Genomic DNA, 19,840 nt, shown 5'->3' with positions numbered 1-19,840 from the left:
GCATTTAGGGACCAGATGCAGGAGGGGACCCTGCATTGGTCTGGCCTCTCTCTCTCTCAAATTAAGCCAAAAAAGGGAACTCATTGGCTCATTGAAAAGTCTTTCAGGTACTCTAAGCTTCAGCCCCATCAGGCTTCATCAAGTGGCTCGTGGTCCTGCTTGGGCCACGTGCCTGCCAGGGACCAGTCGCTCTGTCCACGTCACGTGGTCAGCACGTGGTCCCAAGGGGCCGAGTGTCTGTGGTCAGGATGGGGCAAAGCCACCCCTGCCCCCACGGGTGGCCTAGGTCATTTTGTCAATCTTGACCTTTTTCTCCCGGGCTGGCCTTTACCCAGGGGCGTCTGTGCGGTGCTGCGGAGTCTCCTGCACGGTCCCCACTTGGCCTTCTCCTCCGTGACTCTGAGGGCACTGGAAGAAGGAAGCCATGTCCACACTGGGGCTGCCCTCCGAGAGGGGTGCTTTGGGCCTGTGTCCTTGTAGGGCGCCCGGTACATAGGTGTCTGGGGAGCACAGCAGGGCATGTGCTTAGCTCAGCATGAGCGCACCCAGCAAATGATGGCCTTTACCTCTGTATCCGTTACTGCTGCCGAGCAACAAGCCGCCCCCGTGCTCAGTGCCTAGCAACTGCCGCAGGGATGCTCCGACCCCGAGGGCCAGCGCGTGTCTGCTCCGCAGTGTCTCAGCTCCCCTGGGAAGACCTGAGTCTGGGGCTGCAGTGATGGGACACTCCTTCCCTCCCCCCGGCTGGTGCTGGGCGGATGACTCGAAGGTAGAATGACCGATCGCAACACTGCGCCCGGCCTGTGCGGCACCCCCTCTCCTGGCGGTGGTAGTCAGCCTTCTTGCGTGGCATCTCAGGGTTCCAAGCGCAGGACTTCCAGGAACCCAGCGAAGCTCCCCGCCTTTGAGGTTCAGCCTCCGAAATCAGAGCATCGCTTCCCCTGCACTCTGTTGGCGGGAGCAGTCACAAGCCTGCCTAGGTTCAAGGGGGGAGGAGATAGGCGTCACCTCTCAAGGTCAAAGGATGGAGAGGCCTCATTCAAAACCACTGTGAACTTGCAGGAAGTCTGGACGCTGGTCCCCGTCCCTTCTGCAGGAGTCTTTCTTTACCGTTGGCTTGTTGGGTGACTCAGAGACTGTTTCCACCGAGTGTTGTTTCTCCTTGCAGAGCGAATCTGTTAGGGTTACTCCTTAGGAGTAGCCTCGGGCACGTTCAGTCACCCCAGGGTGGCAGCGGTTTAAGCAGGGCCTGCCTCTAACCGTCCCTTTCCCTTCTCCCTTGCTACGCCGGCTGCCTCATTTGGTATCGCATCCAACATCTAGGTCCTGCTACTTGCTGGCCGACTGCCTGCCGGGACCTCCATTGTGCCACAGTCTGATCCAACCAAATTCAGCTAGGGTAGTTTTTGTGACAAGTCCTTGACATGTGTCCTAACCCCGGAGGGCTCTCCTTTGCGGTCTGTCTTCCTGGTTGTCTCTGGGGGTCCGAGCTGGCCTCCCAGGGAGCTCACTGTGTGCTCGCACTAAATCCCCATTGTTCCGAAGAGAGGCCTGAGGCCTGATCTTTCCCACAGTCTGTTGCAAAGAAACCCAGTTCTTTGGGGGAGAACATAAGAGCTTTTGTTCCTGAGCCTGCCTCAGCCCCTGGGGAGGGTTTCTGAGCCACTTGCAGTGAGCAGGTCGATAGCCCCTGGTCTTTTCAGCTCCTCTCCTGGCGGGGAACAGGTGCCTGTGACCACGCCGACACGAGGTGGTTGGCCAAGTGCTCTCTTGGGGTGCAGCCTTCTTCCTCTGAGTGCGGGCTGGGTGAAGGAAGGGAGCCTCCGTCTCTCCGAGGCCCTCACTCATCAGGAATTTGCATTCTGTAATTTGGACTTGGAGGGGATGAGAAATACCGGTGGCCGGCCCCTCCTGGGGAAGTAACACTCTCTTCGATTGGCAGCTGAAGGACAAGGGAGCCCCATCTTCTTGGCCATATTCTGCTGGAGAGGGGCTTCCATCTGGCTGAGCCGGGGTGGGAGGGAGGGAGCGGTGGTTCTTATTCTTCCAACCCGGCGTCCGTAGATTTTCTTGAGTGACTGTTTCTTCATTTGCTGTATGTCCTTAGGAACAGTTCCAGCGACTTTCAATGGTTGTTATTTTTCTTCTCCTCCTCCTCCTCCTCCTCCTCCTCCTCCTCCTCCTCCTCCTCCTCCTCCTCCTCCTCCTTCTTCTTGTTTTTATCATAGAACTGCTCACATTCTCCTCCTGAAGTGGAACGTAACTAGCTGTTTCTAGCAGCTGATAGGTGGAAAGAGGAAGGTGATCACATGAGGAAAGTGATCACGTGGAGATCACAGTCGCTTGGCTCTCTGGCTGTGGCGGGAACGTGGAGGGTCAGGAGGTGGGGTTAGCTTGCCCGTGGCGGTTGAGCTGGGGAGGTAACATGGAAGCATACTTTCTGCAAGTACAGTGTGTGGTCAAGGATCCCTTGAAGGTTCCTCAGAGCGAGAAAAGCCCACTGTTGGTCGTGAACAAGGAACATGGGCTTTCACTACGGGTGTCTTGAAAGGGTGCATTCCAGAAAGAACACCCCCTGGGGTTGTCCCCAGAGCCGGGAAGCAGTTCAGCCCTGGGAACCAGCTGCTGACTTCTAGGTTTCCCCGCTGGACTCCACCCTGCCTCAGGCAGCGCCCAAGCGAAGAGGGGCCCGCCCGACCTGTGGTGGGACCAAGGGGTGGGCTGATGTGGCTGCTGGTGCCCTGTCCTAGGCTCCTGCTGGGACCAGGAGGCAGGCGTGGTTCCAGGCCAAAGGCAAACACACAGCTGGTCCCAGACCGCTGTGCTGATGGTGACCCAGTGTGGTCGCCGCAGGTCAGAGTCCTGCCGGAAGTGATCAGGATCCGTGGTGGCAGGATCTGTCCCGGAAGACGGCTTCCCGGGCCCCGTCGTAGGGTGTCTGCTCTCAAAGCTTCTAGAGCAGTAAGTCCGGGTAGTGGGAGTGTTTTCCAAGGATGCCGGTCACTTGAATAACGACAAAGAAATGGACTGGGTGCCTCCTGGAGGGAGGTGTCCCCAGCAGCGGGACGGCCCTGGGGCCGCTCGGGGGGGCCAGTTTGTGCAGTGGACAGCCGGCTTGGGTCTGCAGATCAGAGCAGAAGTCACAGGAGCCCGGCTCAGAAGTGATGTGCAGTGAATACGGGTGGAACGGACATGGGGGCGGCGAGGGAGGACGTGAAGGGGCTACCCCGTCTCAAACACAGGCAGACCACCCTAAAAAGAGCTCATCATGGCCTCAGGAGGTGCTGGGGCATCTCAGCTCCAACTGGAATTGCCTGGTGGGAATGTCGTCTCCTGGAGCTGGGGGCTCAGGCTCTCGGGCTTAGGGCTTCTTGGTCCTCTTGTAAAGGTGGGCGGAGCTTAGGACAGTCCCGAAGCGTATGTGATGAGCATCCGCACAGCAGCCGCCGATGCAAGTACCGCGCCCAGGAGGTGACACACGTGTGGAGTCAGAGGCCACAGGACACGGGCTCGTTGATCTCTGGACGACTCGGGCACGCGGGGCAGAACGGGGTCTGCTGGCGGCACGGTCTCTGGTTGAACACGGCGTCCTCCCCACGGCGCTTCCCGTGTGATGGTGGAAAAAGACAAAAACACACTGAGTGGAACAGGAACTAGGCGATCCGTCGTCAGAATTGGCGGGGGCGTGGATGGATGAGGGCACTCGGTGGCCAAACCCTGCCCGTCTGTAAAGGGCAAGAAGAAATACTTCCCACCTCCACCGGCTGGTCGTTGGCACTGAGTTGCAGAGGATTTATGATGCGTAGGAAACCGGCCACCCGTCCTCCTCGGCTTGGCGTTAGGTGGTGTTCTGTAGTCACTTCGCAGCCAACGCCAGGACAGCCCTGAGGCAGGAGGCATGTTGCTGGCATTGCCCTGTGGACAAGAGACCCGTAGATTCCGATTCCAGGGTTTCATCAGTGAAGAAGGGACGGTACCTGTCCCCATGGAGGTGACGCCCACCACAGCCTGGCCGAGCTGAGCAGGCATGTCCTACAGGACATGGCGCTTGTCCACCCATCGAGGGAGACCCCTTCAGTCCAAGTTGGTGCTGCCTCTCAGTAGCCCTGTCCTGAGTGGATGAGATTTGACAATAAGAAGCTGGTGCGATAATAAAAGCTCAGAAAGCTGGTTTGCTGTCGCAGAATGAAAACCCCCCAAGAGGTGATCCCGAGAGCAGATGACATCACAGCTGAATTGGTGATGTGGAGAATAAATGAGAGACGCTTCTTTAGGAGCAAAGGAAAGAAAGAAGACAGTGGCGAGAAATAAAGCAATGGAAAAGGGTTCCAGAAAATGGAAATCCGATTTGAGAATCTCTGGAGAAGGAACCCCTCCCCCCAAGTTAGAATAGGGGCATTAATCAAAGATTTATAATGAATGAAGACTTTCGGAACATTTAAAAAAGGTCTCCGTGTACAGGATAAAAGGCTTACTGTGTTCTGGTCAAAATTAATATACATAGACCCCGCAGTTATTTATTCTGGCAAAATTTGTGAATTACAAGAGTAATGAAAAAAAGTTGCACAAGAATTCAAGCAGACAAAACAGGTTACTTAAAAGAAGCGAGACTCTGGCAGGTCTCGGATACTACGTCCCCAAAGCGGGGGAACCGGACTGCGGTGTTGGTGGGAGAAATGGTTGGTCGGAGGATCTGACTCAGACAAATTGTTGGTCAGGTGTGAAAGGTGTTCTTAGATATGGAAGAGTTGAGGAACTACACACCCACTAGCCCTACTTCTAGGAGGAATTTCTGTAAGACAGGATTACAGTCGATTCTGGGCTGATGCAAAATTAAGAGGTTAGATTTGGGGAAGTCATGATATAAAGAGTTGATGTCTGAAACCTTTTTTTTTTGGTTAATCCTCACCAAGGATATATTTTCCATTGATTTTTAGAGAGAGTGGATGGGAGTGGGGGAAGAGGAGGGAGAGAGAGAGAAACATTGATGTGAGAGACATATCGATTGGTTGCCTCCTGCACGCCAGGGTTCAGACCTCCATCCCGGGTATGTGCCCTTGAACGAGAATCAAACCTGTGACCCTTGTGTGCGGGCTGACACTCTAACCACTGAGCCACACCAGCCAGGGCTGAAACTGGTTTAACATCGAGTTAAGCTCAACGGATGCAGATACAGTTACCAATGGAATGCAGTACTTTACAAAATTGGGGGAAGGGCAAAGACCTACATGTAAGAGCTAAAACTATCACGCTCTTAGAAGAAAACACAGGTATAAATCTTTGTGACCTTGGAATAGGCAGTGAGTTCTTAGATATGACAAGAAACATACAAACTACACACACACACACACACACACACACACACACACACACACGGATATATAGGACTTCATTGAAATAAAAAACTACTGTATTGTGCTTTTAGTTTTCCGTTAAAGCCACACAATAGAAGTTGGCCGTCCTGGTCCATGGAATGGCCTGCCCTCCATCAGAGTTGGAGGACACTCTCCAGTGTCTTGTGCTTCCTTGTCAAAGACAAAAGACCACCTGCTAAAAGCCACAATGCCCAGGGTCCCCCTGTGCCCTGGCCCCTCTGTTCTAGGCAGCCCTGCGGTTGTGAGGTCCCTGAGGGCTGGTCTGGGACCACGGATTCCCAGTGTCTCGCCTTTGTTCTGAAGCTCCAAGTCCACATCCAGCAGCCAGCCTGACCTCTCCACTTGGGTACACCAAAGCCCCCGCAACTTAACTAGGCCAAAACTTGCAATGCCTTTTTTCTTTTTTATAAAAGATCTGGTCCTTCCTAGTGGCCTCTGATTCCGTGGTCAGCACCACCGTTCACGCCGGGAGTTACCCTGATAGCCTTTCCTCTGTACTTACCTAGCTATTCCCGCACTGGCTCCTCCCGAGCCCCTCCCGAACCTGTTTGCTGTTTTCACAGGGACCTGCCCCCCTTGTCCAGGTCCGTCCTAAAAGGTCTGAGCGGCGGGAGGTCACATCCACACGCAAGGCCGGCGTAGAGCCAAATGGCTTTATTGCATGCGCCTGGGTGCAGGCGGGCTGAGCCAAGAAGGGGTCAGCCTCGAATTAGGGTTGGGGTGTCGGTTATATACCCTAATTCCAGCTTCCGGCAATTCCTGCCGACGAACTCGGCACGGCCCATTGCCCACCTTGCCGTTGGGCTGGTCTGGTCTCTCGTCTGGCACCTGCTGGGTTATCCACCGTCTCGCGGATAATCCAGATAGCCCTTGTCCGAACTCAGCAGTAGGCCGAGCGAAGGTCCTACAAGCATCACAATTTCTGTAGTTTCTGCCTTTTACAAACTTTTCCCCATTTAAACGTCACTAGCCCTTTCGTGTCCCTTCACCTGCGCTGCTCTCGTAGTCGTCTGCCCAGCGTGTCCCCGTTTCTGTGCCGGCCTCTGGAATCTGTTCTCCCCGCAGCAGCCAGGGCGACAGATCCAAAACCCAAGCCCTGGGCGGCTCCCCCGCTCCTGGGATGAGGACGGAAACCGTAAGCGTCCACGGGACCCTCCGTGGTCGCCCCTGCCCGATGCTCCAGTCTCTTCGCCAGGCGCACTTTCTCTGGCCTTCCTGCAGTTTCTGGAACATGCCCTGTTTCCTTCTGGCCCCGGGCCGGAGCACAGCTGCCCCACAGCCTGGACCGCTCCTCCCTCCGGTCCCTCCCCCACCACCAAACGCATCCTTGCGACCTCAGCCCACGGGTCACTTCCGACGGAACCTCACCGCCACGCCTATTCTTTCTTGCAAGCATGTGCTGCAGATATAACTCGTCACAGATCACCTGTTCATTTGGATAATGTCCATTCCTTCTAGATGGTCACGCACGCACGCTGTGGCCTCGCACACAGAAGTCCTCAGTCACTGTTGGTTGACCGAATGGAGGTCTTCGCGTCACTCATCGGCAGCTGTGCCCCGCTGCTCGGGGACGCTGTGGCTCTCAGCGTGAGTGGGAAGGACAGGTGGGGCCAGCCTGGGTCTGCTGCCCCTGGTCCTGCTGCGTCCTGGCCGGGGTAGGGGTCCTACCTCCTGTCTCATGCAAGCACTGTATTTTAAACTCCAGGTTGATTAGTTCTTCATTTGGGATCTTAAGGAGAAAAAAAAAAAAAAAAAACTCTTATTTTTTCACCTTCTTTTGTGAGGAATTTACATGCAAAAGATGCCTTTTGTGAAAATGACTTGGCCTTGGGGGAAGTTATTTAAAGAATTCATCCTTGGAGAGCAGAACTTTTTTTTTTTTTTCTTATTTTCCTTTTTGAAGAAAGGAACTAGAAGGCCATTATTTTTCAAGGATGCTGGATTTCTGCAGCTGCCGCAGAGTTCACCTGGCTGGGCACTCTTCCGTCCACGTGGAAACCCTCATGTCCAGTGGACAAGGCTGTTTTTCTATCAGCGAACCCTTTGCTTCGGCGGAAGAAAAAAGGTGGTCAGAAAATAATTTTGGAGGGCCTGAGAATTTTTTTGGAGAGCACGGTGTTTGTAAGTGCATGTGCGTGCAAACTTGAAAATGTCACCTGGTGCCCAGCCGATGTGGCTCAGTGGACTGAGCAGTGTCCCGTGGACTGAGAAGTCCTGGTTCGATTCCCGATCAGGGTCCATGCCCGGATTGTGGGCTCGATCCTCAGTTCGGGGCATGCAGGAGGCAGCCGATGGATGTATCTCTCTCACATTGATGTTTTTAATTTCTCTCTCCTTTCTTCTCTCTGTAAAAACAGTCAATAAAAACATATATATATATATTTTATCCTCACCCGAGGACATTTTTCCATTTTTTGTTCAGATAGAGCGGGAGGGAGAGATAGGAAAAGAGAGAGAGAGAAACATCCATGTGAAGGGACACATTGAGTGGCTGCCACCCGCACGACCAACGAGGACCGGGGACAAACTGCAACCGAGGTACGTGCCCTTAGCGGGAACTGAACCCGGGTCTCTCTGTACCGCAGGCCGACGCTCCAACCGCTGAGCCAAACCGGCCAGGGCAATAAAAACATATTTTTAAAAAATCTTACCTGGAAACCACTGCTGGCTCCCGGGGGCTCAGGAGTCTCCCTCCAGGACTTCCCCGAAGTTGACTCTGCCAGGCAGTGTCCCCAGGCCCTTGGCTGTGCAGGATCAGGTTGGGAGAAGCCTGTGGCCGGCGCTGGAACTTGCATTTCCCTCACGGGGCAGCCTGCGGATCGATTCTGTTGAGCCTGACTCTGAGGTTGGCCAACACCCTGCAGGTGCAAACAGGTGTCCCAGGAAGAGCTCCAGGCTGGGGAGAGAAAGGGGGGAGGTGCATTCCAGGACCAGGGAGCTGGGGGCCGGGGGCTGGGGGGCTGGGGCTTGGACCTCTCAGGGGGCAGATAACCAGCCTACAGGAAATGGCGACTGTTCTGTTCAGGGCACCTTGCCGGAAGGACATCACCATCAGGCCAGGTGAATAGCGAGTCCCCAGTTCCCAGCCTGAAGGTATTTTCATGACACCCAGGACTGTTTATTTAAGGGAAGTCAATGACAAAAGACACACTCGGACATACAGTTGAAACTGCGAGTCTTTCTGCTTCTCCTGCCGTGGCCGGCGTGGCCCGGCCCCAAGGAAGGGCTGGCGTGGCAGTGAGGTCTGTGTGCAGAAAGCCCCCCCGTGGCCACAGTCGGTCTCCCCCGAGGACACAGACGGTCTGCTTCTCATCTTAATGGAAAACACTCGCGCTTTGTTCTTCCACCTCGTGTGCAAGACCGTTACCATTTCATGGTTGAAGTCGCTGGTTTCGTGCACGGTCCTGTTTTATGTTCTATCATGTTCCTCGTGACGAAAGGGCTCCCCCTCGGGAATGTCGGGCGGTCTGCTGGGATGTGGAGCGAGAGTTGCAGGCCACCCCCCCCCCCCCACTCCCTCGAAGATGCTGTTTTCGTATAATTTCCTGTTGCGTGGTTGAGATGGTCTTAGAGAAATTCAGTGCCCACTGAAAGATTGATCAGAGACGGTAAGTGGATGGGGGAGCCCCTACACGAGGGTCTGGGTTGGAAAGAGAGCTTGAGAAGTCAGAATTCTGTAGGATGTGTCCACGCCTCCAGGTTCACTTTTTGGTCCTGGGACCATGCAGAGTTTTCAAACAAGTCTTTAGACCCTGATAGTTAACAGCAAGGAGAGTCACGTAATGATAAGGAAGGGTGACTGGCCGCACGATCGGGGTGTGTGATTATCTCCCCGGACCCGGATTAGAGGCTGAGCACATGTGTCTTAGGTGCTCCCTGCATCCACCCCCAGTGGAATAATTACCCCTTGTTTCATAGACAAGGAAACGCGCCCTCGGTCACCCTGGCGGTCTGTGGGCAGATTCTAAACCCTCTACTCTGCCCCAAACCACAGCCCTGTTTTCCATTCTTGTCGTCTGCTGCCACCCCTCTGGGGACCTCAGGGTGAAGAGCTCCCATCCCCCGCGCTCGTGCTTGGCACCCCGGGCTGACTGGCATAGCCACCCAGATTCCTGCCAGTGTGGGACCCCCCGCCCCACACCAGAAGGGACTCCTCAGCCCAAGACTTACGAAAGGTCTATCTCAGGGAACTGGGTGCCCATCCGAGCCTGTGCCTCAAGGTGAGAACAAGGGACAGGTGACCGTCCCCTGCCCACAAGTGCATTCTCTGCACCACTCCCAACGGCACGGAGGACTTCGGAGAGCATTGCCCTTCTCCTTCCCACAAGAGTGCTACAGAGAACGTCCGGTTCTGGAGTCCCCCCGTGGTCCAGGGTTCTGGCTGCCCGCTTGTGCCCTGCGGGGCACACTCCTGTATTAGACCCCGCAGGCTGTGCGTGGGAGACGTTTGCTTCTGGCTTCACTGACACTAACAGAGTGTCTTCCCGTCAACTCTCTAAGCGTGTTGGACACTGAGCTCCTAGGTCTTTGTCTGCTCGGGCTGAGGCCTCCGCCCCTTGTCTCCAAGTGCCCGGTGCCCTTGAGCAGCTGCTCCCCCTTTCCTCCGCCCGTCCTCTGCCCTGGCACAGAGTCACCTGCGGTCCCTCTGGAACAGCACTGCAGGCTCGGAGTAGCCAGGACCCTCTCCTGCACGGGCAGTAGCCGCTCGGAGACAGCTTCCGGCTGATGGACCCACATCACCTGTTTCGTGATCTACGCCTTGTGTTCCCCTCGTAAATGCCTGCACACTCCACTGCTTTTCAACGGAAGGAATATCTGTTGCACTTAGAGCTTGATAATTCCTAACGCAGACTTTCAAAGATGTTTCAAGTGCAAAGCTGGTAGCTACAATAACATGTTACGTACCGGTTCAGCATTTTCGGTAATCCCCAAACTCTTAGCATGAATAGTAACGTTGTTATTCTGAAAGTACAACATTTAGAATGTCCTTTGTTTCTTCCTTGCCTTTTTTCTCTTTCTCCAAAAAAACAAACAAACTGGGTTATCTTACATAAATACACGGGCTGTTCTTTCTTTAAGGGATAATTGCGGTAAAGGGAAAATAAATGTAAGAGAAATCTTAGGAAGCCAGAGACTGAAAATCGACCTCGTCAGCACCAACTCCAGCAACGTGTTGGCAAGAGAAACTGCTGGGCAGGACGTGGGGATGATCCCCAGTGCTGGGGACAATCGGAGAAGGTCTGGGACCTCCTGGGCTGAGGTCTGTTCTCATCCGTGGGGTGAGGGCTGGCGCTCTCGTTCCCAGAGCAGCTGGAGACAGCTGGCCGCTGAGCCAAGCTTGGACGGGTGCCCACCCCGCCTGTGCGTGGGCCTCTCTGGTGAGGTCTGACGTTGGCAGACATCTGAGCAGGGTCCCCGTCGCCGATGCTGCACCGTAGAGCTGCGCTCTGTCTACCTGGTCAAGTCCTACGTCACGCAGTAGCCAAGTCAGGTCATTGTGCTCAACACGGGGTCCTTTTCTGCAGTTGTCTGCGGTCCCTCCCCACCCTCAAGGTCAAGTTCACATGGCTGGAAGGCGGACTCATACACGGGGCCATGCAGATGTGGGGAGCTGCAGCGGGGGGAGGGGCCCTGGGAACTAAGTCTGATTTCAGCTCTTCCCTGGGAGATGGGGTTCCACGCAGCCACCACCCTGCGTGCCAGGGCCGGGCCGTGAACGGAAACAGTGCGACCGTCATCGTGAAAACCCTTGGCAGCCACAGGGCACCTGACCGCTGCGTCGTACCTGTTACTTAGGGTTCTGGGCATGTCAGCCCCACAACATTTCACCCTGCAGAACGTTCATTCGCTCTCCAAGGCCAGCAGGGAGGGCGGGGCAGGTGTTAGGAGTCCTGCTTTCTCTTCTTGGGAGACGGATGCCCCGCGGGGCATTTCGAGGTTTAAATGTCCCGGAAGGACCTGCTGTCCTGATCTGCGAGCGATGGTGACATTGCTCAGCTAGTTGAAACTTACATGTGAAACTCACCGTCTCCCAGAGAGACAATGAATAGGTCGTTTAGGCCAGGTCCACATTGCCGTGCGCTAACCGCTGAGCAAGACCACCCAGGGCAGTGTTTACGGCTCTTCTTTCATGACCCTCAGAATCGCCACGGGGATGCCAGCCTCCGGGGACTGTCCCGTCCGTGTCTCCCGGGTCTGTTTCCTTGGTCCCAGTTGTCAGCAGTGGGCGTGGCCCTCCCAGAAAGCCTTGCTAATTGTGTCCCTGACCCGAGGCACTCTCTGATCCCGCTGGGCCTGGGCTTCTCCCTCCACAGACCTCGTGCCGCTCCCCACCTGCCTCTTCGCGCTGAGTCCCATCCACCTGCTCAGCTGTGACGGTGGACACGCGAGAGCCGTGCCATCCAGCCTCCTGGCCCTCGCTCTGCCCCGTCAGCCAAGCCCCAGGAGCAGGGACCCGTGGTGCAGACCCACCACGGTCACAGGGCGCGCGGTGGAAGTCACGGCCCCAAGGCCTGCGCTCACGTCCTCCTTGTTTTCTAGAGAAGAAGAAGCCGAGGAAGGGCAAGCCCTCTCGGGACGGGCGGGAGCGGAGGAACGCCATCCGGCTCACCAGCGAGCACACGGTGGAGACCCTGGTGGTGGCCGACGCGGACATGGTGCAGTACCACGGGGCCGAGGCCGCCCAGAGGTTCATCCTCACCGTCATGAACATGGTGAGTCTGCAGCGGGGTCCCGGCCCCGGTGGGCTGTCCTCGGCCGAGCTCCGGGCGTGGTGCCGTGTCCTCGTCTCCTCCACGGTGTGAGCTCCGGGCAGCGAGCACCGCGGGGGGCTGGTGGGTGTCTCTGTGCCGGAGGGCCTGCCGCCGACCTGCATGCTGCTCAGTGGGTGGGCGCCGCCCCATCCTTTCCAGAGCCTCGTATGTGGGACCCTCCTGTGGGATCACAGCTGAGCGAGCTCTGAAGGGGTCCGGTCTAGTAGGAGAAGCCAAGGTGAAGCGTCAGTGCAAAGCAGCTTCCCTGTGCGGCGAGGCTGGGTGGGCAGTGATGACCCTCATGAGTGGAGTCCTGCAGCTGCGTCCTTTGTGACTGGCTTGTTTCCCTGAGCACAGCGTCCCCAAGGTCCCTCCACGCTGTAGCAGGGGTCAGGCTCCTTCCTTCCTCGGGCTGAAGGGTCGTCCACGGACGGAGCACATGGTGTTGACCCGTGTGTCCATCGCCGGCACCGGGGACTCCCATGTTTGGGCTCCCGTGAGCCCGGGTGTGCGGATGTCGGCCTGAGTCCCTGCTCTGGGCATCTTGTAGGTGAACATCCAGAAATGGAATTGCTGTTTTTAAAACGTAATGGTGCGTGTCCCTGGTCTCTGAGTATTTCTCTTTCCTTTGCTGGAACCCGGGTCCTGCTGGTGGCTGGGTAATGATGAGCTGTCGCTCTCCGGTCCGCCCCGAGGAAGCCTGGGAGGCGGCCGGGGGCCTGGCCCCGCCCCAGACTCTCCCATCTGCGGATGATTTCATCTCATTTATTTTTTAATTGTTGAGGGCAGGAGGGCAATGCATAAGCCTTCGCTACAGCCACTAGAGTAGTCGTAAGTCATAGCTCCTCTTCCGACATTTCTTTTATCATTTGTCATCAGGACAGGGGCAGGGAGGAGGGTGGACGTGGGAACCTTGCCCTCCCAGCCTCCACGGGCCCTGAGGACGAGGCCAGGGGCTGAGCGGTGGCAATGCTCGGCGTCCGTTCCACTGAGCTGTGCTTGTGTAAGTCGTTGGAAGCTCCAGGCCCAGGGCCAAGCACACTAAGCCGGGATGGAGATGTCTCCTGAAGGGGCCTATCAAACAGGAGCGCGGCCGCGGGGGTGGCACGCGTGTCCTCACCCTTCGCCCTCTGGTCCAGGGCCCCGGGGCTCCTTGGCGGGTCTGAGCCAGCTCGTGACTGAAAGCAGAGGCCTCACCCGCTCACACGTGCACCCCTGGGGGCTGGTCCTGGCGCGCTCGCCACGGGGCACCGTTCTGCACGTTGAAAAACAGGGTCCATTCAGACCTTCCCCTTGTTTTCAACAAGACCGCCTGTCACCCCCAAGTCCAATCCCTCACACTTGAGTTTTGCAAACCCAAAGGACTGAGTCCTGCCTGTGGCTGTTTTGGGAAAGGGGTTGCTTTTCGTTAGCAGGTGAGATCCTCTCTCAGGCGGAGGAGGGGAACGGATCAGACAAGGCCCCAGGTGCAGCAGGCAGGAGGGAGGGGCCGCCAGCCCTTTCCTGTCCCCTCAGTGTTTCCTGGGCCCCCGGGTCGGAAGTGGTTCTCCTTAGCTTCCCGGGATCTAGAGGGAAGTCTCGGGGGTAGTTGCCACCTTCATTCCGATGAATATCTCTCCAGGCGGCGGGAAGTAGCATCATCGGTGCCGACGTCCAGGCCTCCCCTGCTCCCCACCTCCCACTTGGGTCACTGTGGGCAGAGGCCACTCCCTCATGGGTGCTGCTCTGACCCTGAGCCTGAACCCTGTGGCAAGCCGGGGGGCTTTTGGGGCCTTGGTGGGTGACACGTGTCCCCAGCTGGGAGACCTTGGTGTCCAGTGCTTGCTCCCAGTTTTCGTAGCATCTCATGCTCGTGAGGTAGGAGGTCAGTGTGGCTCAGTGGCTGGTGCTTGAGGTGGGGACGAAGAGGATGTCTGTGACGAACCGGCCCCCCACATGGCAAGGGTGACTTCGTGTCAGTTCCTCTGCGCGCCGGAAGAAGGAAGTGAAGGCTGGGGGCAGGGACGGGGCCAGGGCGCCGAGCCTGTGACTTCACAGCAGGTGACCACCCGAACCCAGGGCTGGTCAGAGAACAGAGAGCCCAGAAATAAACCCTGACTTACCTGGTCTGGTGGTTTTCAACAAGGGGCCAAGGCCACTCAGTGGGGACGTGCCTGTCTTTCCAACAAATGGTGCTGGAAGAAATACCCACGCGCAAAAGAATGAAGTGGGACCCGTGCCCAGTGCCGGCAAAAATGAACTCAAAATACATCAAGGACCTGAGCATGAGAGCTAAAACTAGAAAACCCGTAGGGGGGAAGCTTCATGACATTGCATTTGCCCCCGAGCTCTTGGATGTGACGTCAGAGGCACGGCTGACAAGAGCAGAACAGATTGGACTTACATTTTAAAAGCTTTTGTGGCCCTGGCCAGTTTGGCTCAGCGGTTAGAGTGTCGGCCTGCGGTCCAGAGAGACCCGGGTTCGGTTCCCGCTAAGGGCATGTACCTCGGTTGCAGTTTGTCCCCGGCCCTGGTTGGTCGTGCGGGTGGCAGCCACTCGATGTGTCCCTTTCACGTCGATGTTTCTCTCTCTCTCTCTCTCCCTCCCACTCTATCTGAACAAAAAATGGAAAAATGTTCTCAGGTAAGGATTAAAATAAATAAATAAATATATAAATAAATATATAAAAGCTTTTGTGCCTGAAAAGCTACAACCAGCAGGGTTAAAGGGGAGAAAATACTCATAAATTACATATCTAATAATATCCAGACTATGTAGAGAACAAACTCAATAACAGCAACACATAAACCTGATTTAAAAATGGACTTGAGCCCTGGCCGGTTTGGCTTAGCAGCTGGAATGTTGGCCCACGGACCCAAGGGTGGTGGGTTCGATTCTGGTCAAGGGCATGTACCTCGGTTGTGGTTTGATCCCTGGTCCCGGTTGGGGTCATGTAGGAGGCAGCCAATCGACGTGTCTCTCACATCGATATTTCTCGCTCGCTCTCCCTCCCACCCTCCCATTCTTTCTGAAAAAAGAAAAAAGAAAAGAAAACAATGGAAATATATCTCAGGTGAGGATTAAAAGCAAAAGGACTTGAATAGACATTTCCCCAAAGAAGATGTACAAATGGCCAATGAAAGCCCATGGAAAGATGTTTAATGTGACTAATCATTAGGGAAACAAATCAAACCACAATGAGATGCCCTTACACTCAGCAGTATTTTAAAAGAAAGAACGCCCTAAAATGACAAGTGTCGGCGAATATGTACAAATTTTATAAACTAGGGACACAGTGTCCTCTAAGGAGCCAGCCCTGGGGAAGGGGGGCCGGGCCAGCCTCGCAGGCTGGTGCCCCAGGGCATGGGGCCTGGGCTTCCCTGCCCTGCATTGGGCAGCAGGGGGTCACATGCACAGATCTGAAGATTCCCTCCTGGCCCTGGCCAGTTTGGCTCAGCGGTTAGAGTGTCAGCCTACAGACCAGAGATTCCCGGGTTCGGTTTCTGCTAAGGGCACGTACCTCTGTAGCAGTTTATCCCCGGCCCCGGTTGGGGCCGTGTGGGTGGCAGCCACTCGATGTGTCTCTCTCACATCGATGTTTCTCTCTCTCTCTTCCTCCCTCTCTCCCTCCTGCTCTATCTGAAGATAAATGCAAAAAATGTCCTTGGATGAGGATAAAAAAAAAATGATTCCCTCCTCACCCTGGCTAATGTGCCCAGTGGTTAGAGCATCGGCTCGCACACCAAAGGGTCACAGGTTCGATTCCCTGTCAAGGGCATGTACCTGGGTTGCAGCAGCTTTGATCCCTGTCCCTGGTCTGGGTGCATGTGTGAGGCAACCGATTGATGTGTCTCTCACATCGATATGTCTCTTTTTCTCCCTCTCCCATCCTCCCTCCCTCCCTTCCACTCTCTCAAAAATTCAATGGAAAAAATATCCTTGGGTGAGGATTAACAAAAAAATAAAATAAAATAAAAATAAAAGGTCCCTCCTCCTGGCTCTTATCCGGGGAGGTGGAGTCCTGCTCCATGCCTCCCGCGAACCCGTCACCTGCCCAGGTGCAGGCAGAGGAGAAGCCCGGTGAGCCCGCGTGGTCCCCCATTGGGCAGGGAGCCGCAGGGCGGGCTGCTGTGGCCCGGCTTTGGACGATTTTCCAAACCTTCTGTGGTGTCTTTTTCCATGCGTAACTTGATTTTCCTCTGGTTGGGGGTGGTGGTGACCCAGGAGCCGGGATATTTTAAAGAACAAATTGTAGACGGGGACTGGAGGTGCTGACACCAGAAACCTGGGTCTGGGCAGCCCAGCTGGAAAATGGGGCCACTTGACAGAGCTTTGGTTGTTTTTAGCTTCCTTAACAACCACCGGGTGGAGTGAAACCCTGAGCCGTTCCAGGCCGGCTCTGTGTGGAGGGAAAATGACATCAGTTGTGCTCAATTACCATGCGAAGCAGACGCGCAGCCTGGTGACCAGAGGGAACAGTGGGAGTTAGAACACGGGCTGGTGCTCAGCCCCCGCAGCCGCCACGGGAAGCCGCTGGGGGGCTTGTGACGCGCAGGCGGTGGGGCCCACCCCAGGGTCTCTGACCTGTGGGCCTGGCTCGGGCTCCAGGCCATGTTGGGCTGCTGCTCCAGGGACCCCACTCAGAGGCTCTGTGCTGGGGTACACATCCCCGGCGGTCGGTGTGGGGTCTGCCGGGCGCCCTGTGCTGCAGCCCCGTCCGCCCCTGGGGGGCCCTGAGTCACCAAGGTCGGTGGTGCTTTTGTGAAAACCCCTCTTGACCGTGACCAGCTCCTCCCCAGAGGCCCCTGTCACCTGCTCCTTCGCTGCTCCCTGTCTGCCCCTCCCGGACCATGTCCCCGGTCGCCCGGCCAGCAGAGCCGCAGTGTGCTGCTGGAAGTGACTCTGCCCAGCTCGGCCCCTGGGCTGCCAAGGAAATGTGGCGCATGCAGCCAGGGCTGGACGCCGGAGACAGATTTCCAGACGATTGGCCGCACTGTTCCTGCCCAACCAGGTGTCTCCCTAAACATCAGATGGTCACTGCCTCCAAGACTTCTCCTGAGCATGAATTTCCATGGGAAAAGAGTCGGGAGGCTTGGTTACATGTCTGCTGCCTCCTGCTCTCTGCGTTGTGGCTGTTGTCCGGTCTGCGTCTGGCTGACCTGGCTGGTCGCTGGCTGGTCGCTGGCTGCCAGGGAGGTCCTGCGCGCCCGCCCTGCGCCCTGCTGAGCTAGGCAGGACGTGGTGCGGCTCACGTCAGGTGACGTGCCTGCTCTCCCGGGAGTGACCCCTCGAGGGGAAACGCCTCCCTACAGCCTTCAGACAAGTGCTGTTTCGAGCATGAAGCTTATTTTTTTCCTGATTCATTGAAAAGTTTTAATTTGGTCAACCACGCATGCAATTTACCACCTTAGTCAGTTTCCAGTGTAGGGTTCGGTTTGGATGAGCCTGTGCACATTGTGGTGTAAACCCCATGAGAGCTTTATCATCTCGGGGAGCATCTCTGCTCATCAGACAGCAGCTCCTCATCCCTCCTCCCTCCCAGCCTTGAGCATGAAGCTTTTTCTCCCCTTCAGCGCACATTGTGTGTGTGTGTGTGTGTATGTGTGTGTGCATGCATATGTGTATTTGTGCATGTGTGTATGTGTGCACATGCATGTGTGTGCACTGTGTATGTGTGCATGTATTTGTGCATGCGTATTTGTGTGCACATGTGTGTATGTGTACACTTGTGAGCATGCATGCACACGTGTGTATGCGTGTATTTGTACACGGTGAGCATGCATGTGCTCATGTGTGTACACGTGTGGGCATGCATGTGTATGTGTGCGCGCGTGTATTTGTGTGTGTGTGTGTGTGCGTGCGTGCATGCACATTTGTTCCAGGGAAGCTCTGAGCCTTTCAGGGGGTGCATGGAGTACGCAGAACCGTCACCAGCCCAGCGTGTGAAAGGGGGCGATTCGGACAAGGGGTTCGTTCCTGTAGTTGGTCCTTCCTGGGATATGCTGGTGCGGTGGAGGTTCTTTACACTCCTTTCTGGGCCCTGTCGGAACACCACGAGAATGCTCCCGCGTCGCCTCTGACCTCTGCAGCCTCCTCTCATGCCTTTGGCCGGTGTCGGCGCTACAGGCTGTTTGGACACCGACACCCCGTGTGGTTCACAGTTTCTCCCTCCCAGCTCCACGTTTCCATTCTGCCTCATTCTCATGTTTTGAATTGAGGTTTTCCAGTCTGGGCCCAATCCTCATGCTGAATATTTCTGGAAAAATTTGAATTACAGCCATTGGGTGGTTCTCAAAATATCAAAACATGGGAAAAGTTATATGGTGGGGTTTTTTTTTTTCTTCCTCCCCCTTCTTCACCCAGGTTCGGGGATGGGTAATTAAGACATGACCTCAGAATTGGCCCAGTGTAAAATATGACGGCTATTTTGTTATTGAGGAAAGGAAATTGAGGGAGGGGGGTAGTAAAAACAGAATAACTGAACATGTCCTGTTTTTTTCTCGTGGGAAAGAATATTAAATCACTCAGAGTTTTGTTTTTCAAAGGGTAAAATTCAAGCCATGACACGGCTAATTCCTTTGTCACAGACACTCAGACACCGCGCGCCTGGCTTCTGACATCTGTGTGCGGACGCGGTGCCCAGCTTCACTGGGCGTGAACGGACGGTGGCCACTCGGTCTGCTGTGGTCATCGTTTTACGTGGCTGCCATGTACCGATAGACACAGCACTGATGGGAGGAACTTTCTGGAACATTCTCCCTCTAGATTATGTCTACCAGAAAAAAACAAAATAAAATATTCCAAATCAAATTAAGTAAGTCAGAGAAAACGAAGAATGGATGCCATTTATGCGTGGGACCTAAAAATGATGCAGAAAGCAGACTGGCCGTTACCCAGGTCAGGGTGGGGGGTGGGCAAAATGGGTGAAGGGAGTCAAAAGGGATGAACTTCCGGCCATAAAATAAGTAAGACTGGGGATGTAAAGTATAGCATGATGACTATGGTTCATAATACTGTAGTTAATAATACTGTGACATGTGTTGACGTTGCTTACAGACTGGATCTTAAAAGCTCTCATTGCCCTGGCCGGTTTGGCTCAGCGGTTAGAGCGTCCGCCTGTGGTCCGGAGAGACCTGGGTTCGGTTCCCGCTAAGGGCATGTGCCTCGGTTGCAGTTTGTCCCCAGCCCTGGTTGGTCGTGCGGGTGGCAGCCACTCGATGTGTCCCTTTCACATCGATGTTTCCCTCTCTCTCTCTTCCTCTCTCTCCCTCCCACTCTATCTGTACAAAAAAAAAAAAAAAGCTCTCATCATGGGAAAAGAATTACAACCGTGTGAGGTGCTGGGTGACAGAGAACCTGATTGTGATAAACATTTCACAACAAATACATCAAATCAACGTGTTGTACACTTAGAACGAATAGTGTTACATGTCAGTTGTATCTCATAAAACTGAAAGCAAAGCCCGGCCGGTGTGGCTCAGTGGTTGAGCATGGACCCATGCACCAAGAGGTCGCGGGTTCGATTCCCAGTCAGGGCACATGCCCAGGTTGTGGGCCTGATCCCCAGTGGGGGGCGTGCAGGAGGTGGCCACTTGATGTTCTCTCTCATCGATGTTTCTATCTCTCTCTTCCTCCCTCTCCCTTCCTATATCTCTAAAACCAATAAAAAAAATTTTTTTTTAACTGAAAGAAAAAATAAAAACAGGGCATAATGAAACAAGTAAATGCATTTT

At 55.2% G+C, this 19,840-nt stretch overlaps 1 protein-coding gene across 1 annotated transcript in view; it reads left to right on the top strand.

Annotated features, from left to right (window-relative positions):
• The window catches only part of ADAMTS17 (ADAM metallopeptidase with thrombospondin type 1 motif 17), a 213,310-nt gene that overhangs the window by 29,502 nt on the left and 163,968 nt on the right, over positions 1-19,840 (top strand). The window contains exon 4 of the mRNA XM_036278118.1: positions 11,916-12,088. Coding sequence (XP_036134011.1) covers positions 11,916-12,088 — 173 coding nt within the window. The remainder of the gene's footprint in view (positions 1-11,915; positions 12,089-19,840) is intronic.

Source organism: Molossus molossus, unplaced genomic scaffold, assembly GCF_014108415.1.
Source record: "Molossus molossus isolate mMolMol1 unplaced genomic scaffold, mMolMol1.p scaffold_m16_p_24, whole genome shotgun sequence".
NCBI classification, from domain to species: domain Eukaryota; kingdom Metazoa; phylum Chordata; class Mammalia; order Chiroptera; family Molossidae; genus Molossus; species Molossus molossus.
Note: the sequence above shows the minus strand (reverse complement) of the source record. Positions and strands in the feature narration are given on the sequence as shown.